This window comes from Triticum urartu, chromosome 3A (genome assembly GCF_056163025.1).
Source record: "Triticum urartu cultivar PI428250 chromosome 3A, HENAU_Tu73, whole genome shotgun sequence".
NCBI classification, from domain to species: domain Eukaryota; kingdom Viridiplantae; phylum Streptophyta; class Magnoliopsida; order Poales; family Poaceae; genus Triticum; species Triticum urartu.
Window position 1 is genome coordinate 683,332,094 of NC_141875.1, and position 21,095 is coordinate 683,353,188.

The window sequence follows — 21,095 nt, forward strand, 5'->3', positions numbered from 1 at the left end:
GAAGAAGCACATCCCTTTTTATACACAACCTCGTATGCTTGAATGTGCTTTTACTGGCATGTTGAATTCATGATGGTGTGCACTTTCCCTTTTTATATGGGTGGGCTGGCGGTAGGGCCCTTCAAGTTTCATCATGATTTGCATCTTTTGTTTTGACATGCTGGGATTCGTGAGTATCCATGGACCGAATGTCATATGAAGATGGTGGGTATGGTTCAGAGGAGTGAGTGTTAGCCAGCCATGTGTCAAGGATCAGAGGGACAGAAGGTCGTGGACTGGGATTAGATTATAATGGATTACGTGTTATCCTTGGTTTAGGGAAATTCGATTCTACGCGTGAGAATAGAATCTCAGTTCGCCCTTCTATCCTTACTTCTGGGGGTAGGGATTGAGTCATGACATTGCCATTTGGTGTCCATGTTTCCATGGGATTGCTGTGTATGTAATATGGTGATTTGATGATTGGCTCTTATGTTGAATAGATGTTATGTTTGTTAACAATCAGTTATCTTTCGATTTCTGAGTTGTGTATGTTTCCAATTTCATATGTTGCTGCTGCTTCCATTGTCCTTTTATGTAGCTAGTGATTGCCATCTTCAGTTTTGTTGCCATTTTTTTCAATTATGGCATGAGAATTGAATGTTTCATCCTCAATTAATATGGCATCTTATAGGAAGTCGTTTGTCTATGATGCCAGTGACTCGGAAGCAGCCGACGATACTACGCACTACCAGGAGGGGAGCATCTCCAACTCGGATGAGTAGTCATCAGGGTAATCGTTCGCGCTGAAACCTATTCTCCGATTAAAGACATAAATAGTCTACTGTACATTTATAATGTATGTATCCACTGCTATTTCAGCATGAGCAGAGTACCATGGCCTCTGAACATGGGTATGTAATGTCCGTGGCTTTGCGAATCTTTTGGACAAGCCTGTAAGACATAATGCTGATTCCAGGATGATTCGTAGTACCAGTATTTTCATATCGTTCCAGCTTAGAGAAAGTGTTGGTTTACCAAGGCCATCTTGGCGTATCAATCTTTCGGGCTGACGGAATTTCCCTTCTTCAGTAGGTGAGAGATCTTTGTTTCAGGGTGAGAGATGCGACCTGTTCTTCTTTTACATCATCATCATTCAGGCAGGCGGCCCACATTGCGACCTAATGAATCTAAGCAATAAACAATCATGGTGAATGCAAATTGCAAAATCCGTCAAATGCAGAGAAAGGTAATAGGAAGTGAAGATGTGGCTAGCCCCCTACATTCTGTCTGGAAAGCAGATGATTAAATATGGCAACATCATCTATTAGATATCCAAACACGCCAAGGTAATATCTATCATGTGAGTACACCCACAGAGATTGTGAGAGCACCATGAAAACAAGCGTGTACATCACCAAGACTGACTGCACCCTGTGCATAAACATAGGTCTGATGTCATCTCTAGCTGGCACTCACAAATACAATAGCCATGACGAAATATATCATACTCCCAAGCGACTCATTCCGCCATTCATTATTGCATCCGACGGAGAGTTCTGAACTTTGCCTTTGACTCCTGTCACGACTCAGCCTTAGCCGACCAGACCAACACTTGTGCTGAAACAATCTTCTTCTAGCTCTGAAACTTTCTCCTGCAACGCTCCTTCTTTCCTCATCAACACTTGGCTATTACCATCTTCATTCTTGCTGCCAGCAGAAAGTTAACTTTCATCTCCATGCTCTGCTATTACCATCTTCATTCTTCAACCGCATCCCCTCTCTCCAAAAATGAAGAAAAATTCCTGGCAACGCGGGTACAGTTGAAACTGAAGTTCAGGTAATCAGTTGCTATGAAACTTTCAATCCTAGACTATATAGTGCATTTCTATAGAACTTCTTGCAGACTTACATGTGTAAATTAGCAAAAAATGACTGGATTTTCAGAAATATGTGGGCCTGCTCGTGCCTACTTGTTGTTGTCACTGGATCAGGCCTACGCTCCGATCAATCAACATAAAAAAATAGAAATACCAGAATAAACCACCCATAACAAGCGTGAGTTCCAAAACCGTGGAGCGAATTACTGAATTGGTAGGGCCGGAGGTAGAGGAGCAAATTACTTACATATAAACTGGAGCTCCTGGCGGTGGATCTGGACGCCCACTGGTGTTGCCCCATTACCGTCATTCACTATATGACTGCCTTGTGCCAGTTTCTATGAAAGCCTCTGACTCTGGATGCTATCATTCTATCGCGTGGCATTTGCAGGAAAATACCAGCTTTGTACTGACAAAGGCAACAAGAGGGGAAAGCTTAGCACTCCAGCTAAAGGAAAAGGAACGCTTGGTACTCACACCAGAATCACCTGGAATAACCCGACCATCAGAATCAACCCACACCAGGAAAACTACTGATGAACCACAACCAATCACGACGACAAAAGAAATACAAATTTCTCCTACTAACCTCTGGTTGTTTGTTTCCTTTAGCTCTCCACGTTGCAGCCGTCAGTACCAGAGTTTGTGGAAAACAGAACCCAATTGCTCTGCTAGAGTTCCTCTAGCTCTCCTGTGTGCCAGAAAAGTCGACAGCGGCTCTGCATAAGATCAATTGTTTTCTTGTTACCCATCTGAATCCCTAATTGCCAGAGTTCTGTATCAAACTCGGCCACACAAAGATACAATATTTCAATTCGCTCAAAAATAGAATCAATAGATCACAGTCCTTGCGGACACAATAGAAAGGATCAAACTGGAAATAACTAACTATAAACACATACAACAAGAATTAATGATTTATCTGAATTACAATTTAATTCTACCATTCAGCAAAGCAGAATTCATAAAAGGCAATATATAGAGCATGCAAATGAGATATACACCAAACACAAGTGAAATATCTATGCACCTATAAATTCAATGGTAATCACAAATATTGCAGAACCATGTGCAAATGAATCACAAGTAACTAAGAAAAGTGGAAAGAGATCCGTACCACCATTTACTTTGACAACCGGGATGTGAGAAATCTTCTGGGCGTTCTCTCCTCGGAGCTTCTCAGCCAGATTTGGGCATCCCCAAATGTAGAGTTCCTTCAAGGCGGTAAGGTTCTGTATGCTTTCAGGCAAACATGTGAGGTTGGGGCAGTTGACGATGTTGAATTCTTGTAGGGAAGTGAGTTGTCCCAGCCCTTCAGGTAACACATCTAGGCCGTTGCACTCCTTTATCCAAAGTTCTCTGAGAGAGGTAAGGTTTTCCATGCTTTCAGGCAAACTTGTAAGGTTGGGGCAATCTTTGATAGTTAATTTTTCAAGGGAGATGAGTTGTCCTAGACATCCTGGCAAAATATCTAGGTCTTTGCAATCTCCCAACCATAGTTCTCTGAGAGCAGTAAGATTCTTCATGCTTTCAGGTAAAGATGTCACTAAGGGACAATCTTTGATGTAAAAATGCTCTAGAGAAGTGAGATTCCCCAACCATTCTGGCAGTGTCATCAGGTCCTTCAACGAAGATAAAAGTAGCTTTCGGAGAGACGTTAAGCATTGCATGGCTTCTGGCAACTCCCTCAAGCCGTTGCAGGAAATAACTTCAATTGTCTTAAGGGTGGGGAGATGCCGAAGCCTATCCCACTTGACTGGAGAAAAATTGCAGTTCAATGTTACCAACTCAAAAGGAAGAGCAGAAGACAAAAGCTTCCCAAAACCCCCTTCTGGCAAAACCATGGTGCTGTTATTCAAGCGCCAAAACATACTCCTTGGGGGATATGGTAGGAACTTCAACTTGGGGCAGTGTGTTATTTCCAAACTATGCAAATTAGGGATTAAGAACTCTTCATTGTTTTTACCTGAATGTGTTGTCCACCATTCCGCCAAATTATCCATCGACCTCAACTTTATATATCTTAATTTTGTACAACCTCCACCTCCATAGAATTCCTTGCCAATTTTTCTGATGTTAGGAATATTCTCCATGAATAGATTTCGTAAATTTGGCAGTTGCCCAAATGGAGGAAGATTATCACATGTTCCTAAATTATAAAGGGAGAGGTCGATGAGCAAAGGAAGGTAGGTGGACACGTGAGACATCCAGTTAGGGAAATCCGTGCTCATATACCCCGATAGAAATAAGTGTTCCAGAGTTCGAGGAGGTATGAGCCTCTCCAGCACAGATTTTCCCTCCTCTCCTTGGGCTTCCCAGCTAAGATCTAGCAACTGAAGATCTGATTTATCACGCAGCTTAGCTCTCTCTGCATCTTCTGAATTACTAACATTTTGAAGTTCTGCAACTTCGAGCTCATGGCAAGTCAACTGTGCTAACTCCACAATACTGCTGCATCCTCTATTTTTTATCTGATGTACCTTATGAACTATTCTCTCTGGCAAATTTAGATGTTTTTTAATGTCCTGAGCCTTGTCAAACACATTTGGGTATGTTAACATGGCTACAAATTGAGTGAGTGTAGTCATGTCACGGATGCTATCTGGTAAATCAAGTATATTTGTACCAGAGATGTCCAAGAATTGGAGCATGAGGCCACCTAACCAGGATGGGAGAATTTCAAGCCTCACGCAGTATGACAAATTGAGATGCCTCAACTTAAGCAACTTGCAGAATGAGTCTGGCAGTACTTGCAGCTTGCAACAGCTTGTTAGGTTCAGAGAGTCAAGCTCAAAAAGGTTACCAAAATATTCAGGAAGTTCCATGAGGTCATGGCAATCTGAAAGATCTAAGAATTTCAAATGTATAAGTTTGCAAAAGGATTCGGGCAGCAACGAAACTTTGTAGCAGTCGGAGAGGCTCAAGAACACAAGCTTTTGAAGATTGCCAAAACTGTTTGGTAGGCTTTCTAGCTCATGGCAATTTGATAGGTTCATATGCTCTAAAGACTGAAGTGTAAGATTGTCAGGTAGTTTGGTTATCTTGGAACAACCTGACAAGTTTAGGAATATGAGTTTCAAAAGGGTGCCAAATTTATCAGGGAGTTTTTTAATGGCGTGACACTCAGACATGTCTAGGTGCTGTAAACATATCAGCTCATAGACGGACTCCGGCAACTCTTGGAGCATGGAACACCCCAATAGATTGAGGAAAGAGAGTTTAGAGAGCTTCCCCAGTGATCCAGGGAGCTTATTAAGGCTGAGATTGCCAGATAGGTCCAAATGGCAAAGCTTGTTGAGGCTAGAGATATTATCAGGCAATGTTTCAAGTGAGCATTTGGATAGAATTAAAGTTTGCATGTATTTTAGTGTGTGGAAAGACTTTGGAAGTGACGTAATTGGCAAGGATGTGGCATCAAGGTACCTAAGTAGCTTTGATTTATGAATGGATGATGGCATCAATACGCTGCTTGAAGTGGATTGCCCCTCAACTGAACTTCCACTAAAGTCTAAGTTGCTTGAAGTAGACTGCCTCCCAACTGAATGTCCGCTGAAGTCCAACACACGTATGTACTTGGATTGAGCAAATGCCATTTGGGGAAGTTCCAGTTTTGCTGAATAGCTAAAATGGAGGGATCTAGCCATGGTTGGCAGATCTCTGAAAACTTTGGGTTGATCCTGGTAGTTAACCAGCCGTGCATGTCGGCAGTAACGAGCTCTATTCCAACCCCTTGGTTCAGTGGAATTAGCATCCAAAACAAGGAATTCATTGGAAGCAATTATTGATGCAAGATCATGCACCAAATCATGCATGGTGAGCTTGTGAGAAGTTCTGCCATGCACCGGACCTGGACTAACCTACAAAAGTAAATATTATCAAAATAGTGTAGCAAGCTAAAATATAGAATCCTTTGAAAAGATTAGGTACAATTATAAAGTAATTGATCATTATATATCCAACTACCATGGTTTAAATTATCAAAATACTAACTCCCTTCCGGTTTGTTAGGCTCGTGTAAAAAATAAGAAGCCTCCTATTGTAAGGCTCATTGTCTTTCGGAATAAGCAAATTTAGCTATACCTACATTAAATTCTGTAAAATTTTAGTTTCCAATGTGGAACCAACCAATGCCTGAACGAATGGATGTTGCATAATAAGTAAATGTCATTGTAAGGCTCATTGTGGAGGGTCATGCATGTTGCATTAATATGTTGTCTATCACTTTACTAGGTCCTCCTTGGTTGACGTGATTTATAACATGAGCCTAAAAAATCGGAAGGAGGGAGTAGGCTGTTTGCACTTTTCACATAGTACGGGAAATGGTAGAGCTAAGTAAAAAAAGACACAACAGATATCTCTGCTCCGATCAATATGGTATACCTCGGTCAGATAAAACAATATGGTATAAATAAATAATTTCTTGGTATCTTTTGCCTACCTATTAATTATATTTAGTAGCAAAAAATACTAGCTAAATGGTCCCGCAATCCTGTAGATTCAAATACAATTTCAATGAAGTAGAAGTATTTCAGAACTGTTTGTTGGAAATTAATAATACTAAAACAAAATTCAATCCATTTATATGTATTAAACTAAAGATACTAAATATAAAATGATAACTAATAACCTTGAACCCCATAAGAGGGTACAATTTATCCAAAGCGGGTTCCTACCCATTGGCTGTATATAACTAGTTCGTATGATTGAGAGAGAGTTCAACACTCACCAAGGATGACCTTGAAATATGAAGAAATGACATTCCGAGAAGATAGTTGATACACCTTTCACCATCATCCTCTGTCTGAATGTATCCAAGAGCACTCCATTGCTGGATTAGACGGTATTTCTCCACCACAAAACCCTTGGGGAAGGCCGCCAAATATGTGAAACACATTTTGAATTCAATCTTCATGTAGTTATAGCTAAGCATGAGACACTCTAAAGTCTTGTTTTCTCTCAAACCTAAATCAACCTTGGTGTCTCTTATATCTTCCCAGGCCTTGAGAGTCCTTAACTTAAACATTACTTGCCCAAGAGCATTTGCCACGAGCGGTATTCCCCCACACTTCATTGCAATTTGCCTTCCAATTTCTTGCAAACCACTTTGGTCATCACTAGGTCCAAGTGCCCTTTGCTTCATTAGTTCCCAACAGTCATCGGGTAATAGAACGCCCAAACTGATTTGGTCAGACTCAGGTACTGTGCAAAATTTACCTTCTTTTGCAAGAAAACCAGTGCTTAGTGCTTTCACTACACTTTGGTTTCGGGTAGTTACTACAATCCTGCTACCCTTGCAGCCATATTGTAACATCCGCTTCAATTCTTCCAGTTTATCTCCATCTTCTTCCCAGAGGTCATCCAGAACAATCAAGTATCTTGTAGTAGCAAGTTCTTTTTTCAGATTATCATGTAGAAACTGTAAAGTACAGTTATCAAGGTTGATACTACCATTTATGCTTTTCATGATGGCACTCCCAATTTTGTGTAAATCAAACTGATCAGACACATGAACCCAGACTTGGACGTCAAAGACATTGATGCTCTTATCTGCCAAAACCGATTCAGCCAATGTTGACTTTCCTAGACCAGCAAGCCCAATAATTGGAATGATGGAGATATCCTCATTAGCTTCACTTGTCAATAGTAGGCTGATTATTTTGTCCTTCTCGATGTCCCTCCCCACCATTCCAGTTTTCATGCCTTCATTACTGCTGGCTGCAAATGTTTCCTTGTTTCTGCTCCCTTCTGCCCTTGTCACATGAGGCACAAGATTAAGTTTCTGGCCCTCCATTTCTATTTTGTGTATTTTCTTCCTCACGGTCTTCATACTGTGGGCTATGGTCGACCGTTGGAGGAGCTGATCGCTCCCACAACAGAATAACTTGACCTGTAAAACGAATTAGAGCCAATGTCATTTGCCATTTTCCTTTCATACCGTCAACAAAAAAAATGGATTTGTGCATTATCTCTACGAAGTTGAGAACGAAATGCTCTCAACACTATAGAACTTTATATCGTATATGCTGGCCGTGACTCTGTGCGTGCCCATGCCAGTCCGTCACCCTCATGTTGCAACTGTCTCCCCTCGTCCTACACCAGCACACCCACCGCCGTTCCACATAGTACGGTTCCTAAATAAAGCCGCGATATCGCCGGCCTCGCATCAGCTCTCGAGGAACACGCTCTCCGCCGTGGCACCTCCATTTCGAGACCTCGTGCGACAAGCCATCGCGGTGGATGGCACTACCGATCTCAGTCTCCTTCCCCGGCCAAAGCCGCAGCAGGCAGCAACCGTGCCGGCATGATGATTGGATCTTTTTTAGAAGAGGTCATGGACAATTGGATTTTTTTAGAGCAATCCGCCAATCATGGATGATTTGATTTTTTTTTAGACAATCTCACGAAGCCTTTATTAATTCGTCACAATGTTTACAGGGACGGAAGGAAGATCTCCAGGATGACCCCAGGATTCTGTGTTTTTTTTATTAGGAGAGCATGGGCTGCCTAGACTGGGTTCAGCCCATGATGAAATACTAGCATCACGTAGCTATCTAAAAAAACATAGTTATCTCAACATAAAAAAAAGTCCCATCACGTAGGAGCAGAGCAGGGGTAAACGAAAGTAATCTTCTGCTCGCAAGCTCACTTGAGCTCGCGATGAAAAGTAAAATCCCAAAGAAATGAAAAAGAAAATAACAAAATTCTTTTTTATGAACTTTGACAAATGTTTGAAGTGGTTCCAAAATTTCATCATGAAATGACATTCATTGAAGTCGTGGCAAAAAAAATCAGCACTTCAAAATGCTTAAGTAAATAACACTTTTGAAGCATCAATTTTATTTCCTTTTTGCCACAACTTCCATGAATGTCATTCTTTAAAGAAACTGTGTGACCACTAAAAACATTTGTCAATGTTTGCTCCAGGACAAGGTCGGAATCTTTTGATTTTTTCCAATTTTACTGTTCACTCAAGAGTTTAGAAACTCTGATCTAGGGGTGGGGGGGAGGCAATTTACGCGCACACTCCCTTCCAACATCTTTTGAATTCATTAACTTTTTAGAAAAATTTACTTACATTTTTAAAATTATGAATACTGTCAAAATTCATATTTTTCCCAAATTCATGACCATTTTTAAATTTTCCAAATTCATGATTTTTATTGCAAATTCATAAATATTTTAAAAATTTATAAAATCGTTTTAGATTTGTGAAGAACTGTAAAAATTCTTGAACGTTTTAGTAAATTTTGGAATAAACTTTTACTTTTTTTAAATTAAAAACAGTCGGAAGCTAGCAATAGTATAAACATAAGCAGTATCAGAGGTGAGAAAGAAAAATAAGTGAGGTCTCGTCCGACCGAGTTCCAACATTGGGACTTGGACAACGTTGTTCCAAAATTAAAGTCGTTGAATATGTCTCAAAAAAAATTAAAGTCGTTGAATGGTAGCACCCGACGTCTATTGGTTCGGCCGCCCCTATGTCACGCCTTCAGCGAGAGTGGTAGGAACCCTCGCTAAAGGGGAGACCAAGTTGGGCCGGCCCAGGAGCGCGGGAGGCAGCAGCCTCTTGTTTTATGTTTTTTACGTTTTCTGTTTTGTTTGTTGCTTCATTATTTAAATTTTGTTTATACTTTAAAATACTCTAAATATATCTTAGAAAAAAACACTATAATTTCAAAAAATACAAAGCATTTAAAAAATGTTAAATTTATATAAAAAAGGTTTATCACACCTACAAAAATGAATAAAAAATGTTTATAAAATATTTATCTTGTATTAAAAATTGTTAATCAAGCATTTGATTTTTTACCAAGTACTTGAATTTTTTTATAAAGAATTCGAAATATGTTAAATGTAGAAAAAAGGTTGACCATGTATTAAAAAAGTACTGAATTTTTTTTATCATGTATATAAACAATTAATGAATCCTTTAAAAACATGTTGGATAAGTAATTGAAAAACGGTGATCAAGCATTTGAAAAATGTTAAATGTGTATAGAAAAAATGTTGCCATGTATTAAAAAATGATGAAAGTTTTTATCATGTATATAAACATGTTAATCAACCATTTGAAAAAATGTGGAATAAGTATTTGAAAAATGGTGACCAAGCATTTGAAAAATGCTAAATGTGTATAGATAAAATGTTGACCATGTATTAAAAAAAGATGAGTTTTTCTATCATGTATATAAACATCTTAATCAAGAATTTGAAAAAAAATGAATAAGTGTTTGAAAAATTGTGTTTAGGAAATTAAAAAAATGTTAAATATGTATAAAAAAATGTTTTGACCATGTAGTAAGAAAATGAATATTTTTTTATCATGTATATAAAAATGTTAAACAAGCATTTAAAAAAGTTGAACAATTATTTGTAAAATGTTGATCAAGCATTTGAAAAATGTTAAATGTGTATAGTAAAAATGTTGACCATGTGTTAAAAAAATATTAATATTGCATTTAGAAAAATGTTAATCAAGCATATGAAAAATGTTTAAAATATGTATAAAAATGTTGACATGTATTTAGAAAATGTTAAATTTGTATTGGAAAAATGTTAAAAGTATGGTAGAAATTTGTGGTTGACATATACAAAAAATGTAGAAACGAAAAACAAAAGAAACAAAGATAGCCAAAAAATGAAAACCGAACAAGAAAAAAGTAAACCAAAAGAAAAAAGGAAGCGAAAAATAAACCAAAGAAACACATGAAAAAAGATATATAAAATGGCGAAGAAAATGAAAAACCAAGAAATAAAGCAAAGAAAAAGAACGCAATGAAGGAAATCATTGAAAACTTTTCAATTGGAACGCAATGAAGTAACATGAAACTAGCGATAGCTTACTGGCTAGAAGCGGAATGAAATAACAAGGAGACCGAGGGATCAAATCCCACACCCTCCCTTTCTTCCTTTGATCTATTTCGCATAACACGAGATATAGCGCTCGCGGCTTGGTTCAGCTAATGCAACTTTTTTGTTTTTGAATTGAGGAGCTCTAAACGAGTACATCTAGGCGGGAAAATAAGAACGTATTTTATAAAAATTAAAAGAAGTTCAAGCTTTCAGTTTTGAAAATATAAAATATGTTTATGACATGTGCAAAAATCGCAAAGCTAATGAATTCCTCTTTTACAACAATTTACATGAAAAGCTCCTACACAATCTCTAAATGTAAAAAACATCGCAAAGCTAATGAATGAGTTGTGTTACAAAATCATTAGTTAGAATGAGTTACATTCCATCTGAGCCATCCCAAACCTTCAATTGAATTTCATATTTCCTCATCAAGTAGAAGTGGATAGAGATTAAACTTTCTTAATCACTGATATACTTGTTGCCTCTTGTCTATATACATATTCAACAAGTTATTAGCTATGCACACTGTCAGAAATTTCGAAACAATGGTCCATATAGATTTGTAAATATATTCCGCTTGTAACTCCAGGTTTTTTACCTTATTATTCTTCTAGTATTTCAACAATATTATCAAATAAGAAAGTATATATATTTCTGAATGCCAAGATACACAAATAAAAGGCACAGAATCATCTCGAAATTGTAGAATGAGATATACTCCAAAGGCAACCTCGAGAAACAAAAAATACTAGTAGGTGGAGTACCTTTGACTGGGTTTTCTCGACGAGTGCGGTAGCGTCCAAGTCGTCCAGCACGTCCTCGACGTCGTAGGCGACGTCCTTGAACTTGGCCAACCATCGCCCAACGGCTTTTCCTTCTGTGTCTCCTCGGCGCATCTTCTGATCGGCATCAAGCAGCACGGCCTGGAGGTCCTCCATCTTCTCCCTCAGGCCGTCAACATCATCCTTGAACCCCCACAGCAGAGCGATCTCGTCTTTCACGAGCTCGCCCAGCTTGCTAGCAACTTGATTCCCCACCGCACTCGCAATCATCCCCGCGACCTCCACCATGGCGTCGCAGCGGCAGTGGCGAGCTCTTGCTCTGTTTGCGACAGCTAGTGAAGCTGAGAGGTAGAGAGCGCCTTATGACTCCCTGCGTATATGAAGAATCAAGTTATGCTAATGATAGTATTATCTTTCCTTTGTTTTAGACTAGCTCGAGTCTCCTTCATTTGTGGCAACATAATGTCAACTCTTTGGGACCCAACCAGCAGCTAGCCGGCACCACCGCTTCACCCTTCCATAGGTGACAGATCTAGATGTGACACCAGTACGCCACAACAAGTACAGTAGTAAGCAACTACTCCAACTTGCCGATGATGATCGTTTTTATCACACTGGCAGCACCTATCTGACAAGCTCTCGAATCCAACTCAATTTCTTCATGTGCTTTTATTATCTTTGTAATAAAAAGGTTAATTTAAGGAAGAAAAAAAACACTTACTCGTTGCTAGCTATTACCTTTAGATGGCATGGCTAGGAAGACGAAAGAGCCGAACGGCTAATTCTGCCTATGGCATGCCAGGCATACACTCTGTGGACGGTCGGTCAGTCATGTGCAACCAAATTTCTTGTCAGTTTTCACACATGCAAGCCATGAGTTGCCAATCTGTCATCACGCATAGCCATGTGAGGCCCATGTTCCTCTCGTTAGTTGAATCTGATCTATTCACTGGAGTGAAAGCTACATAACGTCAACTCTTCGAACAAGCCCTGTCAGAAGAACTATTAATTTGAACAAGCAGCTGCTCACCTCACCTTCCTTCCATCGGTTCCCAATTTGTCCACCCCGCCAATCGATGGATGCATCATCGTTTTCTATTACGTTGTCAGGATTAAATGGATATTAGTAATCACGCGACTCGTTCTGCTAGCTAATGAAATTACTCCCAGCTGCAGAGTACATTAATGGCCAATTGTGGAGCAAATTATCGTAACCAAAATTGCAACCAAGTTGCAGAATAAACGATGGATCATAGTCTCTACCATTATTTACAACATTTTGCCAGAATACCGACTAAGGTGCAGAACATACAGCCTGGCACACAAACCATGCCTTCTGCCATAAAACCAGATGACCGGTTCAACATGACATCATCGAAAAGTCAACCAAATGCGTCAAGGTAATAGCTACCTAATTAACATGTATGTTCGCAGATAATTCAGTGTGACACATATCCAGGCATAAGACTTTGCCTCCATATGTACAATAATGCAGTTTTTAGAATCTCATTTCCAAATTACAGAAGACTACATTTAAAGTACTAACCTTCCAAGTCTCCAATTGAATGTAAGAAAATAAGACCTGCTTCCATGGGTTATAGTATTTGAAATTCCTGCCAGTCCTTCTGGCTTACCACTGGGTGACTAGATGAGTGCTAATTAATCAGGGGCCAGTTCGGTATATGTCTACCAATTTTGCGTATTCAGGAAATAACACTGTGGATCTATAAAAACCTACAAACTATAATGTCACTACCTGTAATTGGATACTTTGATAAATGCATATATATGGTATGGCATTGGCATTTATCGAATTACACAGTGACATTTTCTTAGTTTGTTTTCTACAGTAAGATTTTCAATGACGCGAATAAGTTGGAGTGGCATATATAGTCTAGTTGAGAAGTTGCATATATATGCTGGTTGTGTGTATCATAAGCATGCAAATTAAGGAGTAGCGGAGAAGAGAACTGACAAAGTTTTATCGGTTTCAACTTATTATTAAACCTGAACTAACCCACACACCAAGTTAACGGAGCTATGTTGCAATTTTGTCTTTTCTAAACTGTTTCGGAGTGCAAAATGAAGCCCCAACCCAGCCCAAATTCTGTTTCAGGGTGCAAAATGAAGCCCGAGCCCGGCCTGAGAGGCAAGCTCTACCCGGCCAGATCTGGTTTTTTTGGGGGCCGAGCTGCCCATGATCAGGTTTACGGCCAAGTCTCCAAGTTCAGTATATACAAGTTTAAGATTTCTCTCCATGTGGCCAATAATGGAGTTTAAAATCGATTCCACACTGTAGAACACTTCAATTAAAGTAACGCCCCGTCCAAATCTCCCAACTGAAATGTTTGCTAACGCTATGACTTGCTAGCTTCCATATTGCCAGTCTGAAATTTCTGTCTGTCCCAGTCTTACTTACCACTAGGTGACTAGGACGCATGCTAATTGATAAGATTGAATGCTAACCAGTCAAGAAATCTGTGATAAAACATGGTTTACAGCAACAACAGAAAACTAAGGCATGGCATCAATAATCACCATGCCATTATTTTTAAGAAGACAAATACATAAAACTGACAAAGTAAAGACGCAGAAAAATGACTGCAAACAGGTTGGTATCTCTTAAATCTAGTGTGATTTGGGAGAAGTGGCCTAATTTAGCAGCTAATTAATCTAGTGGGAGAACTGGAGAGGCATGAGCAAGAAGCAGGCCTAGGGTTTACCTTGCACGGCGGATCTGGTGGAGGAGTTGGCCGGCGGCAGCGGCACACGGACTACACCTAGAGAACGGAGGGGGTGGAGCTAACAGAGCCGGCAGTTAACAAGATGGAGTGGGGCGTTTAAGCCGGCCGAGGAGCAAAGGAGGGGAGGCTGGCCGGCAGGGTCGAACGAGCGCGGCGGCCGGCGGTGATTGGCCATGTAGATACACGGGATGCATCGACCACCCAACACACAGTAAACCAAATTACCCTTTCTCCTTAAGGAAGACCCAAACGACATTTCATTATATCTGAAAAACAGTATGTTTTTCTTTGCCTGCTAATAATTGTCTTATTGTGTCATAAGATCAGTACAAACCACGTACATGTCAACTTGACAAAACTGAACAAATAGCATAGCGTCAGCCTTTGCAAAAAAAACAACAATCAAGAAATAAAATTACAAATAAGAGCGAAGAAACCTCTGAACATGACACCAACGCCTGTCACCTGCCTTTGGCGTCATCACAATAGTCACCAAAAGAAAAAATGACGGATCATCTTCACACCCCGAGCTCGGCGCGGCTCCATCGCTAATATGCAGCTTTGCAGACCTCCAAGGTGGTTTGCCGAACCCGAGTTTGACGTGGCTCCATCGTTGATATGCAGCTTTGCGGACCTCGAGGCAAAACCAATACCATTTGACGAATCAGACCGAGGCAACACCCCGGACACGCCATCGAACTCCAGATCTGGCACCCCATCGTATTAAGACGTCGGAGAAGGAAACGATACCTACCATCTACATACCACGAACCCAGCACACGAACCATCGGTGCAGACCACAATCTGCATCCGCTCCTGGACTACCTCCAATACTCCGCGCCGGCGCTGGAGCATATGTCGTCGCAACGACGGAGCCGGAGGACACAGGTCCGCCATAAGGATGTCGCCGCCGCCACACCACCCTTACTTGAATAGATTGCATTGCAAATCCATCCCCAACCATAAGACCAGTCGCCTCACCGGAGTAGGATATGAAGAAAATTTATTGAGCGCCCCCATGGCTACCGCTAAAGCCAAGACGATGAACATCCTAAAAACTAAGCTACTTTAGCTAAAACTATCTACACACGTGGATCCGGCGACCTCCTCCCTCACCATCAACGACCGAGGTCGTCGCCGGATGGAAGCCGCCGAAGGACAGCGATGGAGGAACTCCCTAGCGGCACAGGAAAGATTGCCTCTTTCTTCGATATGGAAAAAAAGAACGATACACGCTGAGGATATCTGAAAAATAGTACGTTATTACAAACTCCTGGCATGAGCTGTATATACAAAGGAATAGACAGAGAAAATATATGAAGTAATACACAAAATAAATACTCTCTTTGTATCAAAATATAAGAGTATCAAATAAACCACTTATATTTTGATACGGAAGGAGTATATCATAATCCCCAAATATAAAAATGGCCTAAGACCACAAAAATATTAAGGTGAACATGGCTCCATGCGCACTCACATGAATAGTAGTTTTGAAATAAATAGTCGGATAATTCAGAAAAATAAAATAAAAATGGTGTATCAACTTGATCGACCATTCTACTCTCACGTGTGTAGTTTAGAGAAGTACTAGTAAGTTTGCACGTGCAACGCACGTCTCCACCAATACACATAATTTTTTTGTGAGTGAAAACATTAAGTTTGTATTACGAAAATTCTGAAAAAAATAGAATAAGGCATGACCATAAAAAAATCGACATATATAAATGTTGTACATGATTCAAAAACATAACATCAGATGAACATGGGTATAATGAATAATCATGCACACAAGGCATGTCTCAGCTGATGTATACATTAAATAAAAAACACAATAGACCTTACAAATTTTATGTTCAAATTTTCTGGTAAAAGAACCAAGCAAAAACTGAAGTGATGCAATACGACCGAAGGAAATCAGATATATCTTTTGTCTAATATAGTATGGACGTGTCTAGGGCACATCTAGATGTGCTCTAGTTATTGCATATCTAAGTGTGTAAATCAAGCATAAAGTGGAAAAAAGAAAAAAGAAAAAGAAAATATTCACACGAATCTCAACGTAAAATCAATGACATAGAACTTCATCTAGATGTGCTTTAGCAAAACTGATATAGTATATGCTTAAGAAATTCTCGCACAAAATAGGATTTTTTTTTAAAAGATTGGTCTCTATAAACTTTGGTAAGTATATCAAATACAAGCATAAATGGAATACAAATGACCCCTTCGTCTCTAAAGAAAAGGAGGAAAGCATAGTCATGGACAATATATAGACAAGACTTGTGCCCGTCCGGTGAGCACAAAATTCATCGTAGTCAACTCCATACTCTTAAAACAAATCTAGAAGGATGGAAACAATATACCAACTCACACACAATATAAGCTTAGCGCTTACTTCATCTGCCTGTTCTTGGCTTCTTGTGCGTCTCTTTGTCTTGGTTGTCGAGAGGTCCACATTCAATGTTGGCCAGCCCAGAGTGTTGTATGAATGGACATTGTAGGGTTATTTGGTCGTTTTGCTGAACTGAACCCTGGGAGTGATGTCAGGATGTGTACCAATACTTAGTAATCATGCACGTCTCTCACAAACATTAAAAAACTAAGTAGTACAAAAAAAATAAAAACCACATTTTTCATAGCGCAGTTCATCCAAAAATATTCTTGAACTACAACATGTATCTGGAAATATTCTTGAAACAAATGAACATAATTATGAAATGGTTTGTTTATATTTTTCTGGAGAGTACACAAATCTGTACTATAATTTTATAGGAGAGAACAAAAGTTACAGGAGCACCCCAAAGGGGGACGACATCAACGCTCCACCACCAACACATATTACAACAGACTACTCACATGATCTAGCCATCCTCTTCCCTCCCGCAATTAGGTCAAAAAGAATGAGAACACAGGGCATTGCCTCGTTGACTTGAAGCTTAGCATTGTTGAACGCCCTAGCATTGCGTTGCTTCCATAGGATCTAGCACACAAGCATCACAAGAGAATCAAAACCACATCATTTAGCATTGGGAATGAACTGGCGAGATCTCCCGACCAATCCTGAAGATTATCGGTGACAGAAGGAGCAGGGGCATCATCAAGATGAGTCGATCAAAGACAGCGATGCCATACCTATCGAGCATATACGCACTGTTTCGGGATGAGATCAACAATATCCTCTTTCTACTCAGAGAAAACAGGGTGAAATATGGTCCTGTGGCTCTCTTCTGACCTGACGATCCGATGTCCATACTCAATGTTGCCAGGCCAATGAAATGAAAATCTTGCAGTTCAATGGCACCCAGCTATTCCAAAGTGCCTTAGCACCAGCAAAGCAAAGAACTCCTTCCGAAAGAAGAATGTATTGGTTTGTGTATATAACACTTCAAATTCTGCACCCTGACCTTCCAGCACAGCTAACGCAAACTTGATGAATTCAAAACTCAATAATGCACTCTATCGGTCTCTGTAGCACAACAAATTCAAAGAAACCATGCTTGAGACTTGCAGAAAACATTTCATCATTGGTACCTAAAAAATAATTAATTCATGTTAGTTCTGCCATAGAGAAAAGAATGGTCAATTTGTTCAGAGAAACATGTTATAAAGGAAAAAAAAATATTAATTAGCAAAGTTGTAGCTTGCAGACTGTCCCGTCTGTCATAACTAATGTACTAAGTTCGATAACAATGTTGGATGGAGCAAGAGTATGGCTGTTGAAGTCATCCTTGAAATTATTTGACCTTGGAGAGACGTGTAGTAGCATTTCAAGAGCATATGTACTCCACTTACAGTTTATATGGAGGACAAAAATATCTAGTGTCTTGCCAATGTTCATTCCTTCCTGCCCATGGTCTCAGTTACCTGTTTAGAAGGTATATTACGTTTATACAGTATTATGCAAGTAAATACATTGGTAATACATGAAACTGGATCTCCTGAATTCAGGTGCTACCTCTGAAAGCAAGAATTTGACAGCCATTATGAGGTTAGTGCATGAAAAGGTTCCCAATATGTTAGGTCCATTTGAACTATCGGTATAGGGATCTTGTGATAAAATAGCTTGACATGTATTTTCATCAAGCTATAAGAGCAAAACATATGCATGGATGATAATGAACAGAGACATGCATGACCAAACCTGACTCTAGATAGCAGATATTAAAAATCATGTGAAAAAATGAAGGCCTTGGATGTTTAATCACAATAATTAATTGATTATTAGCATCAGATTATGACACCATTCACTCACCTCTAGAAGGACGGAGAAGGTAGATAAACTACATCAGTATTTTGGTGTGCCTTTGAAGCAGCTTCAATTCTGCAAAAGATATGCCATGATAGCAATCTGCTGCCATACTAATCTCCCGTCGGAGAAAAGAACTGCATTCCTGTTCAATCAAACAAGGGGACACAATTTTTTTTAAATAGAAACACAGTACAAGCTCACTGACTGCTCCTAGTAGTCCATATTCTAGATGTTACAAGCACGAACTCCACCTTATCTGACAAAAAAACACCACCCAACATCTGTTAATCAGATGAATCAATAAGCTCGCAAATAATAGAGAAAAAAGTGTATATGGTACATGGCACACCCACCTAAATAACAGCTTACAATAATTACAAATTTAAATCAGGTAACCAAAGCACCAAGTGTAGGAAGATAGGCTATTGTTTTGGTAGTGGAAAAAAAGTTAACATATCATGACTTGGTTAATCAGGAAAACGTGTTTAGTCTGAGATATACATAATCTCACCCTCGGTAGCCTTTTCCCAAATATGAGTTCTAATATCACATTATCCTTTCCATCGAATGAATTCAAAACAATAGTGGCGTATGAGGATTCTAACAACGGATTGACCCAACTGTAACAAATAAAAGGGGTTCGTGTAAGAAAAAAAATGTTAAATACTGCAATCCGATGGGGGTGAAGAGAACATATAAGCGATAATTAAGATATTTCTCACTTTTGGTATGGGGTTCTTGTGAAGTAAGATGAATCTAGGCCCATGTTATACATTGATTCATAAATAGGCCTACAAATACAAGAGGATAAGTGAAACAAAACTTTCATGCCCATGAGTTACACCTTTCCAGCTCTTTTTTTGGAATGTATCCTTCTACTGATTAACAACGTGGCCATGGAATTAACCACCAAAAGGAAGTAGAACAGGAATCCTACCTGTGCTGCTGGCCACACGAGCTATCCATCACCGAGTAATCCTAAATCTACCATCGCGTGGTCGGCCCTTTGGCGGAGTCCAGTGACGGGCGGGTGGGCAGAATGCTGCGCCGGAAGGTCGGCGAAGGAGGCGCGGATAGCGAGGATCTAGTCGTGGAACTCGCCGAGGAGCGCGGTGGCATCGGCACGCGTGGTGGCGGAAATGACCCCTCGTGCTTGATCAGGATGTGCGACGCCCGCATCGTCTCATCCCCTGCCGCTGCCGACGCCATCTCTCCCTTCCTCCACCGCTCTCTCTCTTCCTCTGCCACTCGCCGCTCCAGTCGCTTCGGGTGGTTGGCTCCGTTTGCTCGTGCCATGGGGAAGTAGAGGAGGAGCGGCAGGCGGCGGCAGCGATCCACGCTCGCATCTTCCTACAGGATTGGGGGCAGCAGAGGAGGAGCGACAAAGCTGTGTGGGCACTGGGCAGAGAGAAAATTAGGGGATGATAATCCCGCTAATTGAGGAGGAATGGATGTGCGTGGGCGAAGGAATCTGCTGGCGCAGAGATAATTACGGGATGCTAATCCCACTAATTGAGGACGAAGGGGTGTGCGTGGGCGGAGGAGTCTTGCTGGCAGAACATTTAATCTGGATCGTCTATTTACTTGTCAGATCTTTGATATAATACAGACTGTTAGATGCGATTTAGTTAGATTGATCGAACGTCTCTGGTAATCCTATGCACAGTTTTCCGTGTGTCTATAGAAGAATTCAAGTTTGCTCTTTTAATAGTAGTAGAGATTAGCATCCATGGTACTCTTAGTGAATAAAATACAATTGGGACCTTACTATTCATGAAACAATGTATTTTAGTATTGGTACTATTATTCATTTATCTTCAGATAACCACGGATGTCATTTCTTCGAGAAACTTCATACGCAAGTATATTGATTAACTATATATGTTACATTTTTTTTGGCAGATTGTTTAGAGTATTCCTTTCTGATTTTACTGTTCTAATGTGTGCTCGTGGAACCATATTTCAAAATTTCAAGTCCTCCAAGACCATATATAAAATAAAAGCCCCCCTTACAACAAAAGTTCCTTTCTAACCCCAGGTGCAAATGCATTTGGCTGAATAGTAAATTTCAAAAAAAATAGAAATAAAATCCAAAAAAATTCTAGGCAACCATTCTTGAGTGTTCTTCGTACGCATAAATTTTTGTGAAGAGATCACATTGATGAGGCTTTGGGTAAGAAAAGAAAACACGCATCTCAAAATGCTTTCAATAATAATCTCACCGAGCGCTGCCACCCCGCCCTGATTCGTTGTGAGACACGCTCAATAATAATAATCACGCATCTTCTTCTTCTTTTTTTACAAGTATCTCCTCCTTTATTCATTGATCAAAACAGTAGCATCGCTTAAAAGAAAGGGAATAACGGCACTAGGGGCAGTATCCATCCAACAACTAGGGGGAGAAATTTTAGGGGTCTTATGATACCTCGGGAAAAATAATCCTAAATTACTACCCCTCGCGAAACTTCACGGTGATTCCTTAGTTTCCTTCGTACATTTACATCGTCGCCTCGCCAGGCTTGCAGATAGGCCCAGGGCATATACTCAGACGCAACATCTCGATCGCTTCACTCTGCCTATCAATCAACCTCCTGCCTAGCTG

General features: G+C 40.0%; 1 protein-coding gene across 6 annotated transcripts; it reads right to left on the reverse strand.

The window, feature by feature from the left end:
* Window positions 1-1,281: 1,281 nt before the first annotated feature.
* LOC125545970 (uncharacterized) lies at window positions 1,282-14,459 on the reverse strand. 6 transcript variants are annotated; one of them, XR_015598966.1, is made up of 11 exons: window positions 14,221-14,458; window positions 12,528-12,592; window positions 12,236-12,446; window positions 11,480-11,867; window positions 6,586-7,746; window positions 3,826-5,716; window positions 2,977-3,615; window positions 2,449-2,578; window positions 2,107-2,347; window positions 1,892-1,975; window positions 1,282-1,784 (listed from the first exon to the last, which is right to left on the reverse strand). XR_015598966.1 is itself a non-coding variant. In XM_087514007.1 (6 exons), the coding sequence occupies exons 4-6, from the start codon at window positions 11,783-11,785 to the stop codon at window positions 2,882-2,884; spliced, it is 4,302 nt and encodes a 1,433-aa protein (XP_087370133.1). In that variant the 5' UTR covers window positions 11,786-11,867; window positions 12,236-12,446; window positions 12,528-12,592; window positions 14,221-14,459; the 3' UTR covers window positions 2,630-2,881. The 6 variants fall into 6 exon arrangements, 2 of the variants coding, with proteins under 2 accessions (XP_087370133.1, XP_087370134.1); XR_015598965.1 differs by having other exon boundaries at window positions 2,107-2,268; window positions 2,977-5,716; XR_015598963.1 differs by having other exon boundaries at window positions 2,977-5,716.
* Window positions 14,460-21,095: the final 6,636 nt, after the last annotated feature.

Coding starts and splice junctions, on each gene's coding strand:
- LOC125545970 (XM_087514008.1), bottom strand. CDS start 11,785: ATGGTGGAGGTCGCGGGGATGATTGCGAGTGCGGTGGGGAATCAAGTT. Junction 7,747..11,479: donor TCGAGAAAACCCAGTCAAAG/GTACTCCACCTA, acceptor TTCGTTTTACAG/GTCAAGTTATTCTGTTGTGG. Junction 5,717..6,585: donor ATATTTCAAGGTCATCCTTG/GTGAGTGTTGAA, acceptor TTACTTTTGTAG/GTTAGTCCAGGTCCGGTGCA.